This window comes from Pristiophorus japonicus, chromosome 2 (genome assembly GCF_044704955.1).
Source record: "Pristiophorus japonicus isolate sPriJap1 chromosome 2, sPriJap1.hap1, whole genome shotgun sequence".
Classification (NCBI taxonomy): domain Eukaryota; kingdom Metazoa; phylum Chordata; class Chondrichthyes; family Pristiophoridae; genus Pristiophorus; species Pristiophorus japonicus.
Window position 1 is genome coordinate 287277725 of NC_091978.1, and position 19718 is coordinate 287297442.

General features: G+C 45.1%; 1 protein-coding gene across 1 annotated transcript in view; it reads right to left on the reverse strand.

The window, feature by feature from the left end:
• Window positions 1–529: 529 nt before the first annotated feature.
• tmem184c (transmembrane protein 184C) overlaps window positions 530–19718 on the reverse strand; it is a 78278-nt gene continuing 59089 nt past the window's right edge. The window contains exon 10 of the mRNA XM_070871513.1: window positions 530–4392. Within this exon, the coding sequence (XP_070727614.1) occupies window positions 4121–4392 (272 nt within the window). The 3' untranslated portion in view covers window positions 530–4120. The remainder of the gene's footprint in view (window positions 4393–19718) is intronic.

Below are 19718 nucleotides of genomic sequence, written 5' to 3' on the forward strand. Positions count from 1 at the left end.
TGGGAGTCAATGTTCTGAAAAACCTTTGTTAAAAAACATTGAGTATCATATACTCTCAGCTACAGGATTTTATTTTGGGAAATAAATAAATGCACAAACTACAGGTGTTTAACATAATTGAGAGGATATCAATGTTTAAATTTTTTCCATTCCCTTGTAAACTGATTTTAAAACCCCCTGAAAATTCCAGACTTTCTTGGCATTTTGAGGTATTCCCAAACCTCAGTGCAATACCGAATATCATGCACACAAGGCCAATTACAAGGCTGTCATCATTAGTGCAGATTTAGCAGAAAATAATTTAGAGCGCACAGAAATATACTGATCTTTTTAAAGTTGACAATCTAGCATTCATTCAGTTGCATACACATTTAACAAAATTATATCACTTCTAGGAAGCCTTTATATATCCAAATCTTTGATAATTGGTTGAAGTTGGTTTTTCAGATCCAAACTGGATTACTATGAAAAAAAAATTGGCCCACAAACTTAAGGAATCGAAATAAGTACAGGAATTATTAAAAATTAGTTCATGATCCATATGTTTAATTAAATAATTGGTAACTTAAGATCCAGGTTTAACTACTATGATAGTTTAACAAGTAGAATTCACAACAACTTCCACTCATTTCTGAACAATATGCCCAACATATATTGTACAAGTCACCAGTTTATTGCAGTTGTAAGTTTGATTTACACAAAAGCCACGTCAATATTTATTTAACTTGTCAGGGCCCGATAGTTTAGCATTTGTAACCATAATTCCATTTTAATAAGATTTATTTAGATGTCCAAATGTAAATTATTAAAACACTATTATATCAGAATAGATATAATGGTACATTTCCAATTCATGTGAAACCTTTTCTAAGTTACAGCATTGAGAGTAAGTAGTGCAAAAGTACCCGTTTAGTTAAGTTTGAGGGTAGCTCAGCATTATAACAATTTTGATACAGGATTTTACAGTCCAAGAGGAGCCTCCATAGTTTGAGACAAGTAAACATTGACTCAAACAATAGGCCAAAGTACAATAATGAAAAACAACCAATTTTCACATCTAAAAATGTAGGAGCCACAATGTTAGGTTTTCGGAAATTTGATCGACAGCAGAAAATATCGATCCAAACTGCATTAGTAGCAACAGAGCATGGTTTGACATAATGGCAGATTAGCTTAATCAACCACTATTGTAGGATCACTTAGATACTGCTATAATAACCATTTGGAGTCAGATTTTATGGAAACTACTTGTAGTGTGGACTATATACATTGAATGTAACAAACATTTTATAATGTACGTTAATTACAAGGAGTTTAATTCCAATATATTCCTTTATAACTATCTTTAACATAACAAACCAGCAATCTTTGCACACCAGCACATTTAACTAGCCCTTCCTGGAATCTAGAATGCATTTTAAAATATATCTATTCAAAAAATTAAGAAAACATTATTTAATGATGTAACAGAAATTGCTGGAAATACTCAGCAGGACAGGTAGCATCTGTGGAGAGAGAAACAAAGTTAATGTTTCAAGTCAATGAGCTTTCATCAGAACTGGAAAAAGTTAGAGATGTAACATGTTTTAAGCAAGTACAGAGGCAGGGGAGGGGGGAGGAAAGCACAAAAGGGAAGGTTTATGGTAGGGTGGAAGACAGGAAGAGATTAAATGACAAAAGGGATGATGGTGTAAGGCAAAATGGGACAAGTAAAAAAAAAAGATAGGTCTAGAGGAGATGTAAATGGCAATAGCAGAATCATTACCAAAAGCTGCCGTCCAAAAAATGGGTGTGGTAGTTATGACCTGAAATTATTGAACTCAAGCTGTAAAATGCCTAATCAAAAGGCGAGGTGCGGTTCATCAAGCTTCCGTTGAGCTTCATTAGAACAATGTAGGAGGCCGAGGTTAGAGTGGGAGTGGGGCGAAGAATTAAACTGACGAGCGACCGGAAACTCGGTCAAGCTTGCAGACTGAACTGACGTTCTGCAACATAATCACCCAATCTGTGTTTCGTCTCCCCATTGTAGAGAAGACAGCATCGTGAGCAGCGAATACAGTATACTAAATTGAAAGAAGTACAAGTAAATCGCTGTTTCACTTAGGAGTGTTTGGGGCCTTTGATGGTTGTAAGGGATGTGGTCAAAGAGTAGGTGTTATATCGCCTGCACGAGAAGGTGCCGTGGGGCAGAAAGTGAGGACAAAGGGAACCTTATCGTAGCTCTGCGGGAGGGGAAGGGGTGAAAGCATAAATGCGGGAAATAGGATGGACATGGTCAAGTGCCCTGTCAAATCACGGTGGAGGGGTAGTCCTCAGTTGAAGAAAAAGTAAGACATATTAGAAGTACTGGTATTGAAGGTGGCATTGTCAGGACAGATGTGACAGAAACTGGGAGAAAGGAATAGTCCTTACAGGAAGTGGGGTAGGAGGAAGTGTAGTCAAGGGAGCTGTGGGAGACAGTTGGCTTATGGTAGTTATTGATCAACAGCCTATTTCCAGAAATGGAAATAGAGAAGCCAAGAAAGGGAAGGGAAGAGTTGGAGATGGACAATGACAGTGAGGGAAGGGTGGAAATTGGAAGCAAAGTTGATGAAATCTTCCAGTTCGGGACAAGATTAGGAAAAAGCACAGCTAAAGTTATCAATATACCGGGAAAAATGGTGAGGGAGCGGACCCGAGTAGGACTGGAACAAAGAATATCCCAAGTATTCCACGAAAAGGCAAGAACAGCTAGGACCCATACAGGTTCCTGTAGAAACACCTTTTATTTGGAGGCAGTGAATGGAGTCAAAAAGAGAAATTATTCAATGCAAGAACAAGTTCAGCCAGGCAGAGGGTAGTGGCGGATGGGGACTGGTTGGGTCGCCGTTCAAGGAAGAAGTGGAGGGCCCTCAAGACATCCAAGTGGGGAATGGAGGTGGAGGGATTGAATGCCCATAATGAAAAGGAGACTGTTGGGGCCAGGAAACTGAAAGTGGTGGAGGGTGTCAGAAGAATTGCACATGGAGGTGAAAGAGACTGGACAAGGGGAGAGAGTTGAGACGTGAAGAAATCAGTTCTCTTGGGGCAAGAACAAGCTGAAACAAGGCCTGTAGTGTTTGTTGTGTAGTGTGTGTTATAGCAAAAAGTTGACATTTAATTCCTAATTCCCCTCCTATCTTTTCCCCCCTTCCCTCACCGTATGTCAGATTATTAGCTAGCACAAGATTCTTGCATATTAGAATTCAGGTTAAATTTCAGTAAAACATAATCTGGGCAGGTGTGGAACTGCAACTAACTGTCCCAAGAAAAATTAAATACCTTTTAAAAAAAAAATTAAACTGCACCCCCCTCCAGTGGCCATTCTGCCACACTATTTAACTACTGTGCAATACTTAGGCCCATTTCTTATTCATTTAACAGCACACAGTGTTCACTTAAATTTTCTAGTTATCACAACATTTTCTCTTGCAAATTTAATTGCATAACCATGGGCAGCTTTTGTGCAAGGCTCGTTTCTCTTGGCTCCTGCAAACTACAATTCTCCAGCAAAGAAACTGAACTGACAAGGTATATGAAATTCAACATAATGGCTTAGTCAGTTTAAATAAATGAGCACTGTATCCAAAAGAGCTAAGAAATGCTCCAGCAATTTAAAGTAGAGTACAAATGAATGATATTTGCAATAAAATGAGAAGCACTGGTTGTTTCTATATAACAGGACCATTAAAATTCAGATACACCAGACACTTTGAATCCTAACAATGCTCTTTAACTAGTAATTTCAAAGACTGTTGCACATTGATGGATCCTGTAATGCTCTGGCCAATATTTTAGCATTGCTGTCATTAAGAGTCAGTGAATATACTGAAACTCATTTTATGCCACCTTTGTATTATGAACTCCACAATTTTGTGCATCTATCTATTTGGTCAATATTTACCGTCACTCCTAGTCAACTTTAATTTAATATACAGTATTAGATTTCTTAACTTCATCCATGTTTCAAGTTGATTTCATTCATAATGCTCAGTGTGATGACCCATGGTACTAATAAAAGATGTGATCTCAAAGTAAACTTCTGAGGTCAAAAGTTTAAATAACAATACACTCGTCTTGATCAAGGTTTCATGCTGAATTGTTAGGCACAGGATTTAAAGGAATCTTCATTCCCTTTCTCTTTGGCTACATTGTCAATAGCGTCATTTGTTGATGGGAAAGAAGATGTAGGGTGGGGTGCAAGAGCTGCATGTGTTTGTCCAAATCCTTGGTAGTATCCCATTGGAGATGGTGGGAGAGATGGGGTTTCAGAATTCAGGTCTTGACTAGCTGATGACAGAAGGCTAGTGTGTTCATTGTGCTCCTCCTCTTCAACAACATTGGTTTTCCTTGGTCGACCCAACACAGTCCTCCCTGTAAAATTTAGACATTGAATATCATTTACTTTCAACCATTAACTTGTTTTTGCAAGTAGTATCCACTACATTTATGCACCACTCACTCAATTTACTTGTTTTAGAGTGTATCTACCCTGCAGTTACCAGCATGAGATCAGTAATTTAGGTTCCAACTAGCAGACCCTACTTTCAAAGGCAAAATACTGCAGATGCTGGAAATCTGAAATCAAAACAGAAAATGCTGGAAATACTCAGATGATCAGGCAGCATCTGTGGAGATAGAAATAGAGTTAACATTTCGGGTCGATGACCTTTTGTCAGAACCCTATTTACATTGATTGACTGGAACTTTAATGGTGCTACCCAGAAGAGCGTTCTGCTTGCGAACAACGTGGCCTGCCCAGAATGGAGCTGGCTAGAGTGTGGTCAGTGCTTCGATGCTGGCCTGATCGAGGACGCTAACTAACCTATCAGCTTACTCTTAATACTAAAATTTAATCAGCATAGGGCAGTAATAGTGGGGGATATCATTGTAAAAGATACAGAGGGCACAGAATTCCTAAATTGTATTGAGTTTTTTTAGCCAATACATAGCAAGCCCAACAAGGGCAGGGACAGTTCTAGATTTAGTGTCAGGGAATGAAGCTGGGCAGGTGGAAGGAGTAGCAGTGGGAGAGCATTTTTGTGGTCGTGATTATAATTCAGTTTTAGCATAATTATGGATAAGGACAAAGAAAAAACAGGAGTAAAGGTTCTAAATTGAGGGAAGGCCAATTTTCCTAGGTTGAGAAGTGATTTAGCAAAAGTGGACTGGAAACAGTTACTTGAAGGTAAATCAGTGCCAGAGGAGTGGGAGGCATTCAAGAGCGAGGTACATGGAGTTCAGGGTAAACATGTTCCCACAAAGAAAAAGGGTAGAATGCCAAATACAGAGCTGTCTGATGACAAGGTGCATACAGGGTAAGATAAGGCAAAAAAGGAAGCCTATATCAGATATAGTGAGCTCAATACTGCAGAAATCCAAGAAGAGTATAGAAAGTTCAGGGGTGAAATAAAGGAGGAAAGCAAAAAGAGGACATGAAAAAATACTGGCAAGTAGAATCAAAGAAAACCCAAAGATGTTTTACAATTACGCAAAGAGCAAGAGGATAAAGGAGGAAAGAGTAAGGCCTATAAGGGATTAAAATGGTGATCTGCGTGTGGAGGCAGAGGATGTGGGTAAGGTATTAAATGAATGCTTTGTGTCTGTTCACGAAAGAGGGATCGATGCTGACGTTGAAGTTCAGGAGGAAGATAGTGAAATATTGGATGGGATAAACATAGTAAGAGAGGAAGTTTTAAAGTAGATTAAATTACCAGAACCGGATGAAATATATCCGAAACTACTAAAAGAAACAAGGGAGGAAATTGCGGAGGCTCTGGCCATTACTTTCCAATCCTCCCTCCGTGGCTACAGGAGTTGTGCCACAAAATTGGTGAACTGCTAACGTACCATTATCAACAAAGGCAGATATTGATGCGGAGATTCAACATCGCCTCCAGTGCGCCAGTGCAGCCTTCGGACGTCTGAGGAAAAGGTGTTTGAAGACCAGGCCCTCAAATCTATCACCAACCTTATGGTCTACAGGGCTGTAGTAATACCTACCCACCCTCCTGTATGGATCCGAGGCATGGACGATGTACAGAAGGCACTTCAAGTTGTTGGAGATATACCAACGATGTCGCCGCAGATCCTGCAAATCCCCTGGGAGGACAGGCGCACCAACATCAGTGTCCTCGACCAGGCTAACATCCCCAGTATTGAAGCAGTGGCCACAGTCGATCAGCTTCGCTGGGCAGGCCACATAGTTCGCATGCCAGATACAAGACTCACGAAGCAAATGCTTTATGCGGAGCTCCTTCGTGGTAAACGAGCCAAAGAAGGACAGGGGAAACGTTATAAGGACACCCTCAAAGCCTCCCTGGTAAAGTGCGACATCACCACTGACACCTGGGAGGCCCTGGCCGAAGACCGCCCGAGGTGGAGAAAATGCATCCGGGAGGGCGTTGAGCTCTTCGAGTCTCAACGCAAAGAACGTGAAGAGGCCAGGCGCAGGCAGCGGAAGGAGCGCGCGGCAAACCAGCCCAACCGACCCCTTCCCTCGCCGAATGTCTGTTCCACCTGTGACAGGGTCTGTGGCTCTCATATCGGACTCTTCAGCCAAAGAACTCACTTTGGGAGTGGAAGCAAGTCTTCCTCGATTCCGAGGGACTGCCTATGATGATGATGATGACGACCATTGTTTAAAAAAAATTATGGGAAAAAACGAGCAATTACAGGCCAGTTAATTTAACCTCTGGTGGGCAAATTACTGGAATCAATTCTCGGACAGTATAAAGCTTCAGTTAGAAAGACACAGATTAATCAAGGTCAGTCAGCATGGATTTGTTAAGGGAAGGTCATGTCTGACTAACTTGATGCAGTTCTTTGAGGTGGTAACAAGGAGGGTCAATGAGGGCAGTGCGTTTGATGTAGTTTACATGGATTTTAGCAAGGTTTTTGACAAGGTCCCACATGGTTGGCTGATCAAAAAAGTAAAAGCCCACAGGATCCAAGGGAGAGTGGTAAATTGGATCTAAAATTGGCTCAGTGGCAGGAAGCAAAGCGTAATGGTTTAGGGGAGTGTGTGAAATTGGAAGGTTGTTTCTAGTGGGGTTCCACAGGGCTCAGTACTCAGTCCCTTACTTTTTGTACTATATATTAATGATTTAGACTTAAATGTAGGGAGCTTGATAAAGAACAAAGATGTTGCCAGAACTGGAAAACTTTAACTATGAGGAAAGATTGGATAGGTTGGGGTTGTTTTCAATGGAACAGAAGAGGCTGATGGGAGATTTAATTGAATTGTATAAAATTGTGTATAAGATAAAAGAGTGGATAGGAAGGACCTATTTCCCTCAGCAGAGGGGTCAATAACCAGGGGGCATAGATTTAAAGTAGTTGGTAGAAGGATTAGAGTGGAGATGAGGAAACATTTTTTCACCCAGAGGGTGGCGAGAGTCTGGAACTCACTGCCTGAAAAGGGTGGTAGAGGCAGAAACCCTCATCACATTTAAAAGGTACTTGGATATGCATTTAAAGAGCCTTAACCTATTTATGGACCTAGTGCTGGAAGTTGGGATTAAGCGGAGTAGCTCTTTTTCAACCGGCAGAGACACGATGGGCCGAATGGCCTCCTTCTGTGTTGTAATTTTCTGTGATTTGTTGTCACGCAGGGACAAGACTCCAATGTTCTTACATAAGAACATAAGAATTAGGAACAGGAGTAGGCCATCTAGCCTCTCGGGCCTGTTTCACCATTCAAAGAGATCATGGCTGATCTGGCCATGGACTCAGCTCCACTTACCCGCCCGCTCCCCATACCCCTTAATTCCCTTATTGGTTAAAAATTTATCTATCTGTGATTTGAATACATTCAATGAGCTAGCCTCAACTGCTTCCCTGGGCAGAGAATTTCACAGATTCACAACCCTCTGGGAGAAGAAATTCCTTCTCAACTCGGTTTTAAATTGGCTCCCCTGTATTTTGAGGCTGTGCCCCCGAGTTCTAGTCTCCCCGACCAGTGGAAACAACCTCTCTGCCTCTATCTTGTCTATTCCTTTCATTATTTTAAATGTTTTTATAAGATCACCCCTCATCCTTCGGAATTCCAACAAGTAAAGACCCAATCTACTCAATCTATCATCATAAGGTAACCCTCTCATCTCCGGAATCAGCCGAGTGAATCATCTCTGTACCCCCTCCAAAGCCAGTATATCCTTCCTTAAGTAAGGTGACCAAAAGTGCACGCAGTACTCCAGGTGCGGCCTTACCAATACCCTGTACAGTTGCAGCAGGACCTCCCTGCTTTTGTACTCCATCCCTCTTGCAATGAAGGCCAACATTCCATTCGCCTTCCTGATTATCTGCTGTACCTGCAAACTAACTTTTTGGGATTCATGCACAAGGATCCCCAGGTCCCTCTGCACCGCAGCATGTTGTAATTTCTCCCCATTCAAATAATATTCCCTTTTATTGTTTTTCCCCTCCCCCCCCCAAGGTGGATGACCTCACATTTTCCGACATTGTATTCCATCTGCCAAACCTTAGCCCATTTGCTTAACCTATCTAAATCCCTTTGCAGCCTCTCTGTCCTCTACACAACCCGCTTTTCCACTAATCTTTGTGTCATCTGCAAATTTTGTTACACTACACTCTGTCCCCTCCTCCAGGTCATCTATGTATATTGTAAACAGTTGTGGTCCCAGCACCGATCCCTGTGGCACACCACTAACCACAGATTTCCAACCTGAAAAGGACCCATTTATCCCAACTCTCTGCTTTCTGTTAGCCAGCCAATTCTCGATCCATGCTAATACATTTCCGCTGACTCCGCGTACCTTTATCTTCTGCAGTAACCTTTGATGTGGCACCTTATCGAATGCCTTTTGGAAATCTAAATACACCACATCCATCGGTACACGTCTATCCACCATGCTCGTTATATCTTCAAAGAATTCCAGTAAATTAGTTAAACATGATTTCCCCTTCATGAATCAATGCCTGCCTTTTGTCTGCCCCCTTTTTTAAACAGAGGCATTACATTAGTTGCTTTCCAATCCACTGGTACCTCCTCAGAGTCCAGAGAATTTTGGTAGATTATAACCAATGCATCTGCTATTAACTTCTGCCATCTCCTTAATACCCTGGGATGCATTTCATCAGGACCAGGGGACTTGTCTACCTTGAGTCCCATTAGCCTGTCCAGCACTACCTCCCTAGTGATAGTGATTGTCTCAAGGTCCTCCCTTCCCACATTCCCGCGACCAGCAATTTTTGGCATGGTTTTTGTGTCTTCCACTGTGACGACCGAAGCAAAATAATTGTTTAAGGTCTCAGCCATTTCCACATTTCCCATTACTAAATCCCCCTTCTCATCTTCCAAAGGACCAACATTTACTTTAGTCACTCTTTTCCTTTTTATATATCAGTAAAAGCTTTTACTATCTGTTTTTATGTTTTGCGCAAGTTTACTTTCGTAATCTATCTTTCCTTTCTTTATTGCTTTCTTAGTCATACTTTGCTGTCGTTTAAAATTTTCCCAATCTTCTAGTTTCCCACTAACCTTGGCCACCTTATACGCATTGGTTTTAATTTGATACTCTCCTTTATTTCCTTGGTTATCCCTTCTCTTACCGCCCTTCTTTTTCACTGGAATATATTTTTGTTGCGCACTATGAAAGAGCTCCTTAAAAGTCCTCCACTGTTCCTCAATTGTGCCACCGTTTAATCTGTGTTCCCTGTCTACTTTAGCCAACTCTGCCCTCATCCCACTCTAGTCCCCTTTGTTTAAGCATAGTATGCTCGTTTGAGACACTACTTCCTCACCCTCAATCTGTATTACAAATTCAACCATACTGTGATCACTCATTCCGAGAGGATCTTTTACTTGGAGATCGTTTATTTTTCCTGTCTCATTACACAGGACCAGATCTAAGATAGCTTGCTCCCTTGTAGGTTCTGTAACATCCTGTTCTAAGAAACAATCCCATATGCATTCTATGAATTCCTCCTCCAGGCTACCCCGTGCGATTTGATCAATTGATATGTAGGTTAAAATCCCCCATTCCATTCCTTTTTCACATGCCTCTATTATTCCCTTGATTATTGTCCGCCCCACCGAGAAGTTATTATTTGGGGGCCTATAAACTACGCCCACCAGTGACTTTTTCCCCTTACTATCTCTAATCTCCACCCACAATGATTCAACATTTTGTTCATTTGAGCCAATATCATCTCTCACAACTGCCCTGATATCATCCTTTATTAACAGAGCTACCCCACCTCCTTTCCCTTCTTGTCTATCCTTCCGACTTGTCAGATACCCCTGTATGTTTAATTCCCAGTCTTGGCCACCCTGCAACCACGTTTCTGTAATGGCCACCAAATCATACCCATTTGCAATGATTTGTGCCGTCAACTCATTTACTTTATTTCGAATGCTGCGTGCGTTTAGAGTGTTTTAATACTAGCTTTTAAACCATGATTTTTAGTTTTCACCCCTCCTGCAGCCCCTTTATATTCATACATATTGTCCCTTCCTATCACCTTGTGGTTTACACTTACCCCAGTGCTACTCTGCTCTGTTGCCTCCTGCCTTTTGTATTCTTTCTTCGGGTCCTGTTCATCTGCGCTCTCACCCACTCTAACTAGCTCAGAGCCCTCTCCTGGGTTCCGAATACTCCTCACATTGAGGCACCGAGCTTTCAGGCTTGCCTTTTTATTACACTTTGACCCTTTAGAATTTTGCTGTACATTGGCCCTTTTTGTTTTTTGCCATGGGTTTCTCTGTCCTCCACTTTTACTCATCTCCTTTCTGTCCTTTGCTTCTGTCTCCATTTTGTTTCCCTCTGTCTCCCTGCATTGGTTCCCATCCCCCTGCCATATTAGTTTAACTCCTCCCCAACAGCACTAGCAAACACTCCCCCAGTCCGGTTTGTACTGGTCCCACCTCTCCCAGAAATTTGAATCCTTCCCTGCTGCACCACTGCTCAAGCCACGTATTCATCTGCGCTATCCTGCGATTCCTACTCTGACTAGCACGTGGCACTGGTAGCAATCCCGAGATTACTACTTTTGAGGTCCTACTTTTTAATTTAGCTCCTAGCTCCTTAAATTCGTCTCGTAGGACCTCATCCCTTTTTTTAAACCTATGTCGTTGGTACCAAGGTGCACCATGACAACTGGCTGTTCTCCCTCCCTTTTTAGAATGTCCTGCACCCGCTCAGAGACATCCTTGACCCTTGCACCAGGGAGGCAACATACCATTCTGGAGTCTCGGTTGCGGCCGCAGAAACGCCTATCTATTCCCCTTACAATTGAATCCCCTATCACTACAGCTCTCCCACTCTTTTTCCTGCCCTCCTGTGCAACAGAGCCAGCCACGGTGCCATGAACTTGGCTGCTGCTGCCCTCCCCTGGTGAGTCATCCCCCTCAACAGTACTCAAAGCAGTGTATCTGTTTTGCAGAGGGATGACCGCAGGGGACCCCTGCACTACCTTCCTTGCACTGCTCTTCCTGCTGGTCTTCCATTCCCTAGCTAGCTGTGGACCCCTCACCTGCGGTAAGACCAACTCGCTACACGTGCTACTACGTCATTCTCAGCATCATTCTTGAGCACAATGCATTGCATGAACTTAGTGTCTGCGATCCTATGACACTGTCCACAGGTCCAAGTCAGAGACCGACACTTGCAGTATAACTAGCACACAAGATTGATCACCAGTTATGGTTGAATTATAGGCAGTTTTTGCTGTTGATCAAGGCTTACTAGGGAAGAAGGAAAAATAGACATTCTCTGAATGGTGTTGAAATATCAAAAGGATCAAGTTGAAAGAAATCTTAATGGGTCCAGCAAAGCAGAGTAGCAATCAATACGGCCAATAAAATGTTTAATTATATAATCAAAACAGTAGAGTACAAGTCAGAGGAAGTCCTAATCAAACCCTACTGTGCTCCAAACAGAAAATTGGCCTAGTGGCTATTTCTGAACAGTGGGGTTGGGATATGTTGAGTCCTGCACAAAATGAGGTCCGGTCAGGGCAGGTCAATAAAAGAACACATTTTAAGTACAGCTTAGCTGCAAGACTCAGTTCTGCAGGCCAGTAAGTAGACAGCTCCTTTCCCTGCCTTTCGGCTTCCAAACAGTGGAATAAATTTATTGGGCTCAATTTTCCCCAATGCTGTTTTTTGGCATATTGCTAGAGTTACGCCCCTTTTTTTGGCCCCCGACTACACCAAAAAAGTCCTGTAGCCTCCGGGGGTGGAGCCTAATGTCTGCGCTGAAAAAAATGCTGCCCTTTCTGCGCACTTTTTTGACATGATCCCTATGGGCACGTATGCCCAGTACAGCTCCCAGTCTGCATTCGGCCATTTTTAAAGAGCCAGTTTTGTGTGAGATCTTTCATTCTCATTGGCAAAAAATTGGAGCTGCAATACAAGATGCAACGTGGTGCAAGGACCAAGAATTTCTTGCAGGATGAAGTGGAGGCACTAGTTACTGTGATTGAGGGCAGATGGCACGAGCTGGACATCAGCAGAGTTCACATAAAAGTTCCACCAAAAGAAATGACGAAACGCTGGAACCAACTGGCACAAGATTACTGTGCAATGGTGACCACCAAGGTCTGGAGGCCAGTGCAAAAAGTGGCAGGACCTTGGTCAAGTAGTTAATGTAAGTAATATTTTCATTTATTCAATGGAATTGCAAATGTGACCATCTGTATGTCCCACCCAGCAGAAACACACCTTTAAAAGATTATATTCTCATCTTTGCAGAGGAAGGTGGCACACAACAAACAGAAAGAACTAGAACAGGAGGAGGCCCGGCAAATCTGAAGCCACTGACACTCTTGGAAGAGAGGGTCGCTGCTTTGATGGGTCCTGCCTGGAGAAAAGCAACCACACTGCACAAGCTGGGCCTACACTCGAGGGAGAGGGCAAGTCCTGCAAATTCCAGAGTCTGGCTTCGCTAAATGTTAAGTACTGCGTGGGCTAGCCATGCTTCGGTTCATGGGGATGTCTCCATCAGCTACGTTTCGGTTGATGCAACGTGCTATCATTCATCGTGGTCCTTCAAATCAGCCTACTCATGCCACCCACCCTGCCCCCTCCTCTGCTGCTAACCATCTGCCTGTGTTCCGTTATATTTTGTAGAAGTTGAGGCCAACCCAGACGATGCAGAAGAATATTCAGATAAGGATGAGCCTGAAGAGGAGAACATTTTCCAATCCCACCTTCCAGACCAAGAGCATGGGGTGAGGGGGAGGGGGATGGATGAAGGCCCCACTGTTGTACTCACTCTGGAGGAGGTGTCGGTGACGCCCATTGAGGTGCCAGCCCCTTCTCTGAGTGGTTTGAGTGTTGATGGGACAATTCCATGGTTTCCCACCATCCGAGGCTAGGGATTCCAGTGGGGAGTAGAGAGGTACACCCAGGGCCCTACCATCCGAGGCTGTGGGACCCAGTGGGATGCAGCAAGCCAGACCCAGGGTGAGGAGGGGAAGGAGAGCTCAACAGCGCTCTCCTGAGGTGCAGGACCTAACAGATGTGGTTCAGATGGTGGCAATGAGTGCGAAGAGCATTGATCTTACCCAATCACTCCTGGACACCATCAGTGGGTGGATGATGCGGTATCGGGATTGTCGGGAGAAGTAACAACACTCACGAGTAATGGGAACACTGTCTGGGAATGTTGCAGGTAGTTGACACACTGGTGCTCAACAGGAGGGAGGGCATGTCACAGATAGTTGAGACACCGTCGGCAAACATGAGGGAGGGAATGTTGTTGGTAGTTGACACACTGTCAGGGCACGAGGGAGGGAATATCGGAGTTAGCTGCTGCAATAAGGAAACATGCCCAGACCCCGCACCCATTGACAGAATCAACTGCCACTCCCACTCCATTCCCCAGACCAGTCTCTGAAGAGGCCCAAGCCGGGCCTTCCACATTACTGCCTCCTCCACCCCATCCCCCAAATATCAAGAAGTGTGCATTACCCGAGATGTTAAGAATAAGCTTGGTACCAACCCGAGAAACACTGCGCTATCGCCTGTGGGCAGGGATGGAGTCACCAAGACCAAGTGCAGCGGGCAGTCTTAAAATAAGGTGGAGGAGAGATGGGTGCAGCCTTTCATTGCTGTTATTATTGTTGTTACTGTTATGACTGTTCTCAAATGCAAAGTTTTTTGTAAATTATGTAAATTTACAAGTTTACAAGTTTGTAAGTGATCTTAACTGAAAACTTTAAAATTTGATACAAGAATATTTTTATTAAAGTTAAGTAGAAACAAATGTTTGCTAAACTTTTCAATAAAATATATTTTACATTATAACAATCATTTACATTTGTTCCATTAACAACTTTTTAAAGTAAAGAATCATTTCCATTATGAACACAATTTTTTGAAGTAAACAAGAATTATTTCCATCATTTGTGCCATTAACACAACAGTACGGAACAGATCCAAACAGTAAACATGGTCCATGTGGAATAGTTGCCGCTGAGCCTTCAGGCAGCAAAGCGTTCACGGATGAGCTGCTGGCACAAGGCTCGAGCAATTGTTAAAGGGGCATGACAGTCCGCTCTCCTCTGCCGCCATGCTCCGGGTTCAGTTAGTTGCATGGCTTCCTCCTCGTCTACATCTTCCTCCTCATCATCAGCCACTCTCACCGCAGGTGGGTCTTCTACTACCAGCTGCTGCTGCCTCATGATGGCTAAGTTATGCAGCATGCAGCACACAACAGTGAACTGACCGACAATTTCAGGGTTTCAAGATGCCAATGGTTCTCTATTATGCTGCGCGTCTCAATGCGCGGCATGTTGTATTCCCGGTCAGCTTCCATCCGGGTTACGCGTAGGGGCGTCATGAGCCAGGTGGTGAGGCCGTATTCTGTCTCCCAGTAGCCAGCTCTGCCCTTCGGACTGCTGCTGAAACATGGCAGATATAACGCTCTAGTGTAGGATGAATGCATCATGGGTGCTCCCAGGGTATCTTGCATCAACTGACATGATGCGATGCATGTCATCACACACGAGCTGCACATTAATAGAGTGGAAGCCTTTTCTGTTCCTGCATATCTCAGAATCCTCTAAGCGTGCTCGCAAGACGATGTGGGTACAATCAATGCAGCCCTGTACCTTTGGGAAGCCAGCAATCCTGGAAAAGTCCATAGCCCTTTCACGCATTGCCTGGGCGGTCATGAGGAACTTTATGTAGTCATTCCTCCAGGCATATATAGTGCAGCAGTCACCTGCCAAATGCAGATATGTGTTGCATGTTGAGAAATGGCACACACATCCCCAGTTGTAGCCTGGAACAATCCAGATGCATAGAATTAAAGTGCAGCTGTAACCTCCATGTCATGTATTCAACCAGCATTGTAACCCATGTATAATCTGACCTAAGTTGCACAGTGAGAACAATGACCACTAGGTGGTGAACTTGTGGGCGACACTCCTAACCTGGACCTTCGGGTATAAAAGGGGAAGCTCCACCCACTTCCATCACTTGAGTGCCAAGGAATAAAGGACAGGTCACAGACTGACCTCTCAAGCATGGGCCTCGTGTGCATTTATACTGTATAGTATCAATGGCGACGAGAAACTGGGATTTAAACCACGCGAGCATGGCCACTAGCACAACAGACGAGAGGTACTGTGTTAAGGAATGGTTGAGACAGAGATTCAACATTGTTAAAGCAGCACAGTTCTCCAGGCAGACAAGGGCAATCGGGCATGCCCTAACATGTAGTCAAACCCAGAGGGGGAGTTCGACAGAGACAATGGCAAGCTGAACGGCGATTCACGCCATTGCAAGGGACAATGCGGCCAGTAATGGGGCCATCAACACCTGTTAATGGCGCACTCAATGACAGTCACAGGGGCAGTCAGGGACGATCGACTGGCAAGGGACCTTTTGTTTCCAACAACAGCTCATGTTGGAGGCGTGGAGGCACACACTCAGCCGGAGTTTGCAGAGATGAGCAAAATACCTGCAGAAATGAACGCTGGAAGCTGAAGTTCAGCGAGTTCATGTGGAGCACGTATACAGTTCATACACCAGGACGCCACCGATGATGATGAAAGTGCTCCTCAATGGCATCCCAGTATCAATGGAGCTAGACACGGGGGCCAGCCAGTCCCTGATGGGTATCAAACAGTTCGAAAAGTTGTGGGCGTCCAAGGCCAGGAGGCCAAAATTATCGCCGATTGACGCATAGCTACGGACATACACAAAGGAGATCATTCCGGTGCTAGGCAGCGCCACGGTAGTCGTGACCTGCAAAGATTCGGAGAACAGGTTGCCACTCTGGGTTGTCCCAGGGGACGGTCCCGCACTACTGGGGAGGAGTTGGCTTACTGTCATGAACTGGAAATGGGGCGATGTCAATGCAATTTCCTCTGTGGAGTGAGTATCATGCTCACAGATCCTGGACAAATTTGACTCATTATTTCAACCCGGCATTGGCACTTTCATGGGGGCCAAGGTAGTGATTCACATAAACCCGGATGCCAGGCCAGTACACCACAAGGCCAGAGCGGTGCTGTACGTGATGCGAATTGGACTGCCTGCTGAGGGAAGGCATCATCTCGCCAGTCGAATTTAGTGACTGGGCGAGCCCGATTGCGCCGGTGCTCAAGGTGGATGGGTCGGTCAGGATGTGGTGATTACAAGGCCACCATCAATCGGGTGTCACTCCAAGACCAGTACCCACTACAGAGAGCGGAGGACCTCTTTGCGACGCTATCCGGTGGCAAACTTTTTTCAAAATTGGACCTGACCTCAGCTTACATGACCCAGGAGCTGGCGAGTGAGTCGAAGAAGCTGACCACCATCACGACACACAAGGGGTTGTTTGAGTACAATAGATGTCCGTTCGGGATTCGTTCGGCCGTCGCGATCTTCCAACGAAATATGGAAAGCCTCAAGTCGATTCCAAGGATGGTGGTTTTTCAGGACGACATCCTCATCACGGGTTACGATACTGAAGAACACCTCCACAACCTGGAGGAGGTGCTACGCAGACTGGACCGGGTAGGGCTGCGACTGAAAAAGGTGAAGTGCGTCTTCCTAGTTCCAGAGGTAGAATTCCTGGGGGTGAGGGTGGCAGCAGCAGACGGGATCAGCCCCACTGCGTCCAAGACGGAAGCGATCCAGAGAGCACCCAGACCCTGTAACACGACGGAGCTGCGTTCGTTCCTGGGGCTCCTGAACTATTTTGGTAACTTTCTTCCCAAATTGAGCACGCTGTTCGAGCCGCTACATATGCTCCTAACCAAAGGTCGCGAATGGGTCTGGGGGGACAGCCAGGAAAGGGCTTTTAATAGAGCACGCAATTTGTTATGTTCCAACAATCTGTTAACGCTATATGACCCATGTAAGAAACTTGTGTTAACGTGCGATGCTTCGTCCTATGGTGTCAGGTGTGTGTTGCAGCATGTCAATGCCATGGGTCAGTTACAGCCGGTAGTTTATGCCTCCAGAAGTCTGTCCCAGGCAGAAAGGGGCTACGGGATGGTAGAAAAAGAGGCGCTCGCATGTGTGTATGCTGTAAAGAAATTGCACTAATACCTGTTTGGCAGGAAATTTGAGCTGGAGACAGATCACAAACCCCTAATGTCCCTTTTGGCTGACAAGGCTATAAATGCAAACGCATCGGCCCGCATACAGAGGTGGGCACTCACGTTAGCCGCCTATGACTATACACTTCGGCACAGACCGGTCACCGAAAACTGTGCCGATGCACTCAGCAGGCTCCCACTAACCACCACTGAGCGGGCCACCGAGCATGGTGCTGAGATGGTCATGGCTTTGAAGCTTTCGGAAGCGAAGGCTCACCCGTGACAGACCGTCAGATTAAAGTCTGGACATAGAGACCCTATTGTCTCTAGTCAAGAAATGTGTCCTAAATGGGGACTGGGCAGCCACATACGGAGCATGCCCTGAGGAATTTAAAACATTTCACAGGCACAGGGATGAACTCTCGATTCAAGCTGATTGCCTACTGTGGGCAAACCGCGTAGTCATGCCCCAGATGGGCAGAGAGATGTTCATCAGAGAACTCCACAATGAGCACCTGGGCATTGTCATGATGAAGGCAATTGCCACGTCACACGTTTGGTGGCCAGGGATAGACGCAGATCTGGAACTTTTGTGTTCGCAGATGCAACACGTGTGCCCAGCTGGGCAATGCGCCCAGGGAAGCCCTCCTTAGCCCCTGGCCATGGCCCACCAAGCCTTGGTCATGCATCCATGTGGACTACGCAGGTCCTTTCATGGGAAAAATGTTTTTGTTGTAGTAGACGCCTACTCCAAATGGATCGAGTGTGACATTTTAAATTCAAGCACATCCTCTGCCACAGTAGAAAGTCTACGGGCAATGTTCTCCGCCCACGGTCTACCGGACATCTTGGTCAGCGACAATGGCCCGTGCTTCACAAGCACTGAATTCCAGGACTTCTCGGCAGGCAATGGAATTAACCATGTCAGAACGGCACCGTTCAAGCCGGCCTCAAACGGCCAGGCAGAACGAGCAGTGCAGATAATCAAACAGGGGATGCTCAGAATCCAAGGGTGTTCCCTACAAAGCCGCTTGTCACGCTTACTGTTGGCCTACAGATCCCGACCACACTCGCTCACATGGGTTCCACCCGCAGAACTGCTAATGAAAAGGACGCTCAAAACCCGGTTATCCCTTATACACCTCACCATGAAAGAAATTGTCGAGAGCAGGCGCCAGTCACAATATGACTACCATGACAGGAATGCGAGGGCACGATGTATTGATGTAAATGACCCTGTTTTTGTCCTCAATTAATCTGCAGGGCCCAAATGGCTTGCAGGCACTGTGATTGCCAAAGAGGGAAATAGGATTCTGGTAGTTAAACTTACCAATGGACAAATCTGCCGCAAACATGTGGATCAAACAAAAAGGAGGTTCAGCAACCCCATAGAAGAAGCAGAGGAAGAACACGATATAGCGTTCACTCCACCACAGGTGACCGAACACTGGAACCAAAGGGAGGAGAGTCCAGTCACTGTGGGCAGTCCGGACAGGCCTGAGGCACTGCAAACAGCAGACACTCAGGCCAGCGCCCAACAACCGGAGCCCCAACTCAGGCGCTCTACAAGAGAGCGTAAACCACCAGAGAGATTCAACCTGTGATCCCAATAAAACTTTGGTGGGGGGCGGGAGGTGATGTCATGTATTCAACCAGCATTGTAACCCATGTATAATCTGACCTAAGTTGTACACTGAGAGAACAATGACCACTAGGTGGTGAACTTGTGGGAGACACTCCTAACCTGGACCTTCAGGTATAAAAGGGGAAGCTCCACCCACTTTCATCACTTGAGTGCTAAGGAATAAAGGACAGGTCACAGACTGACCTCTCAAGCATGGGCCTCGTGTGCATTTATACTGTGTAGTAAGGACGTATCACTCCACTTCCACTGACAAAGCAGTCCTGCCGACGTTGCTAGATTACAGGTCTGCTTTTACAAACTCAGATCTCAATTACAATTTCAATGCGGAAACGCAGCCTTCTGACACAGTCTGTATCACTCGGGTGCAGATACAAATATGCCTGTCTCAATATACCCGACATGGGTAAGGTTTCCTGCCCATCACCCAACGTGCTCTGAGGTTCCTCATGCGATGACGTTGAATCAATTGTCTCCTCCGCAGCACCATCATCATGCAGAAGGCTTGCACAAGGTATGGCAGTGTCAGTATTGCCCACATGATTAAATTCTACCT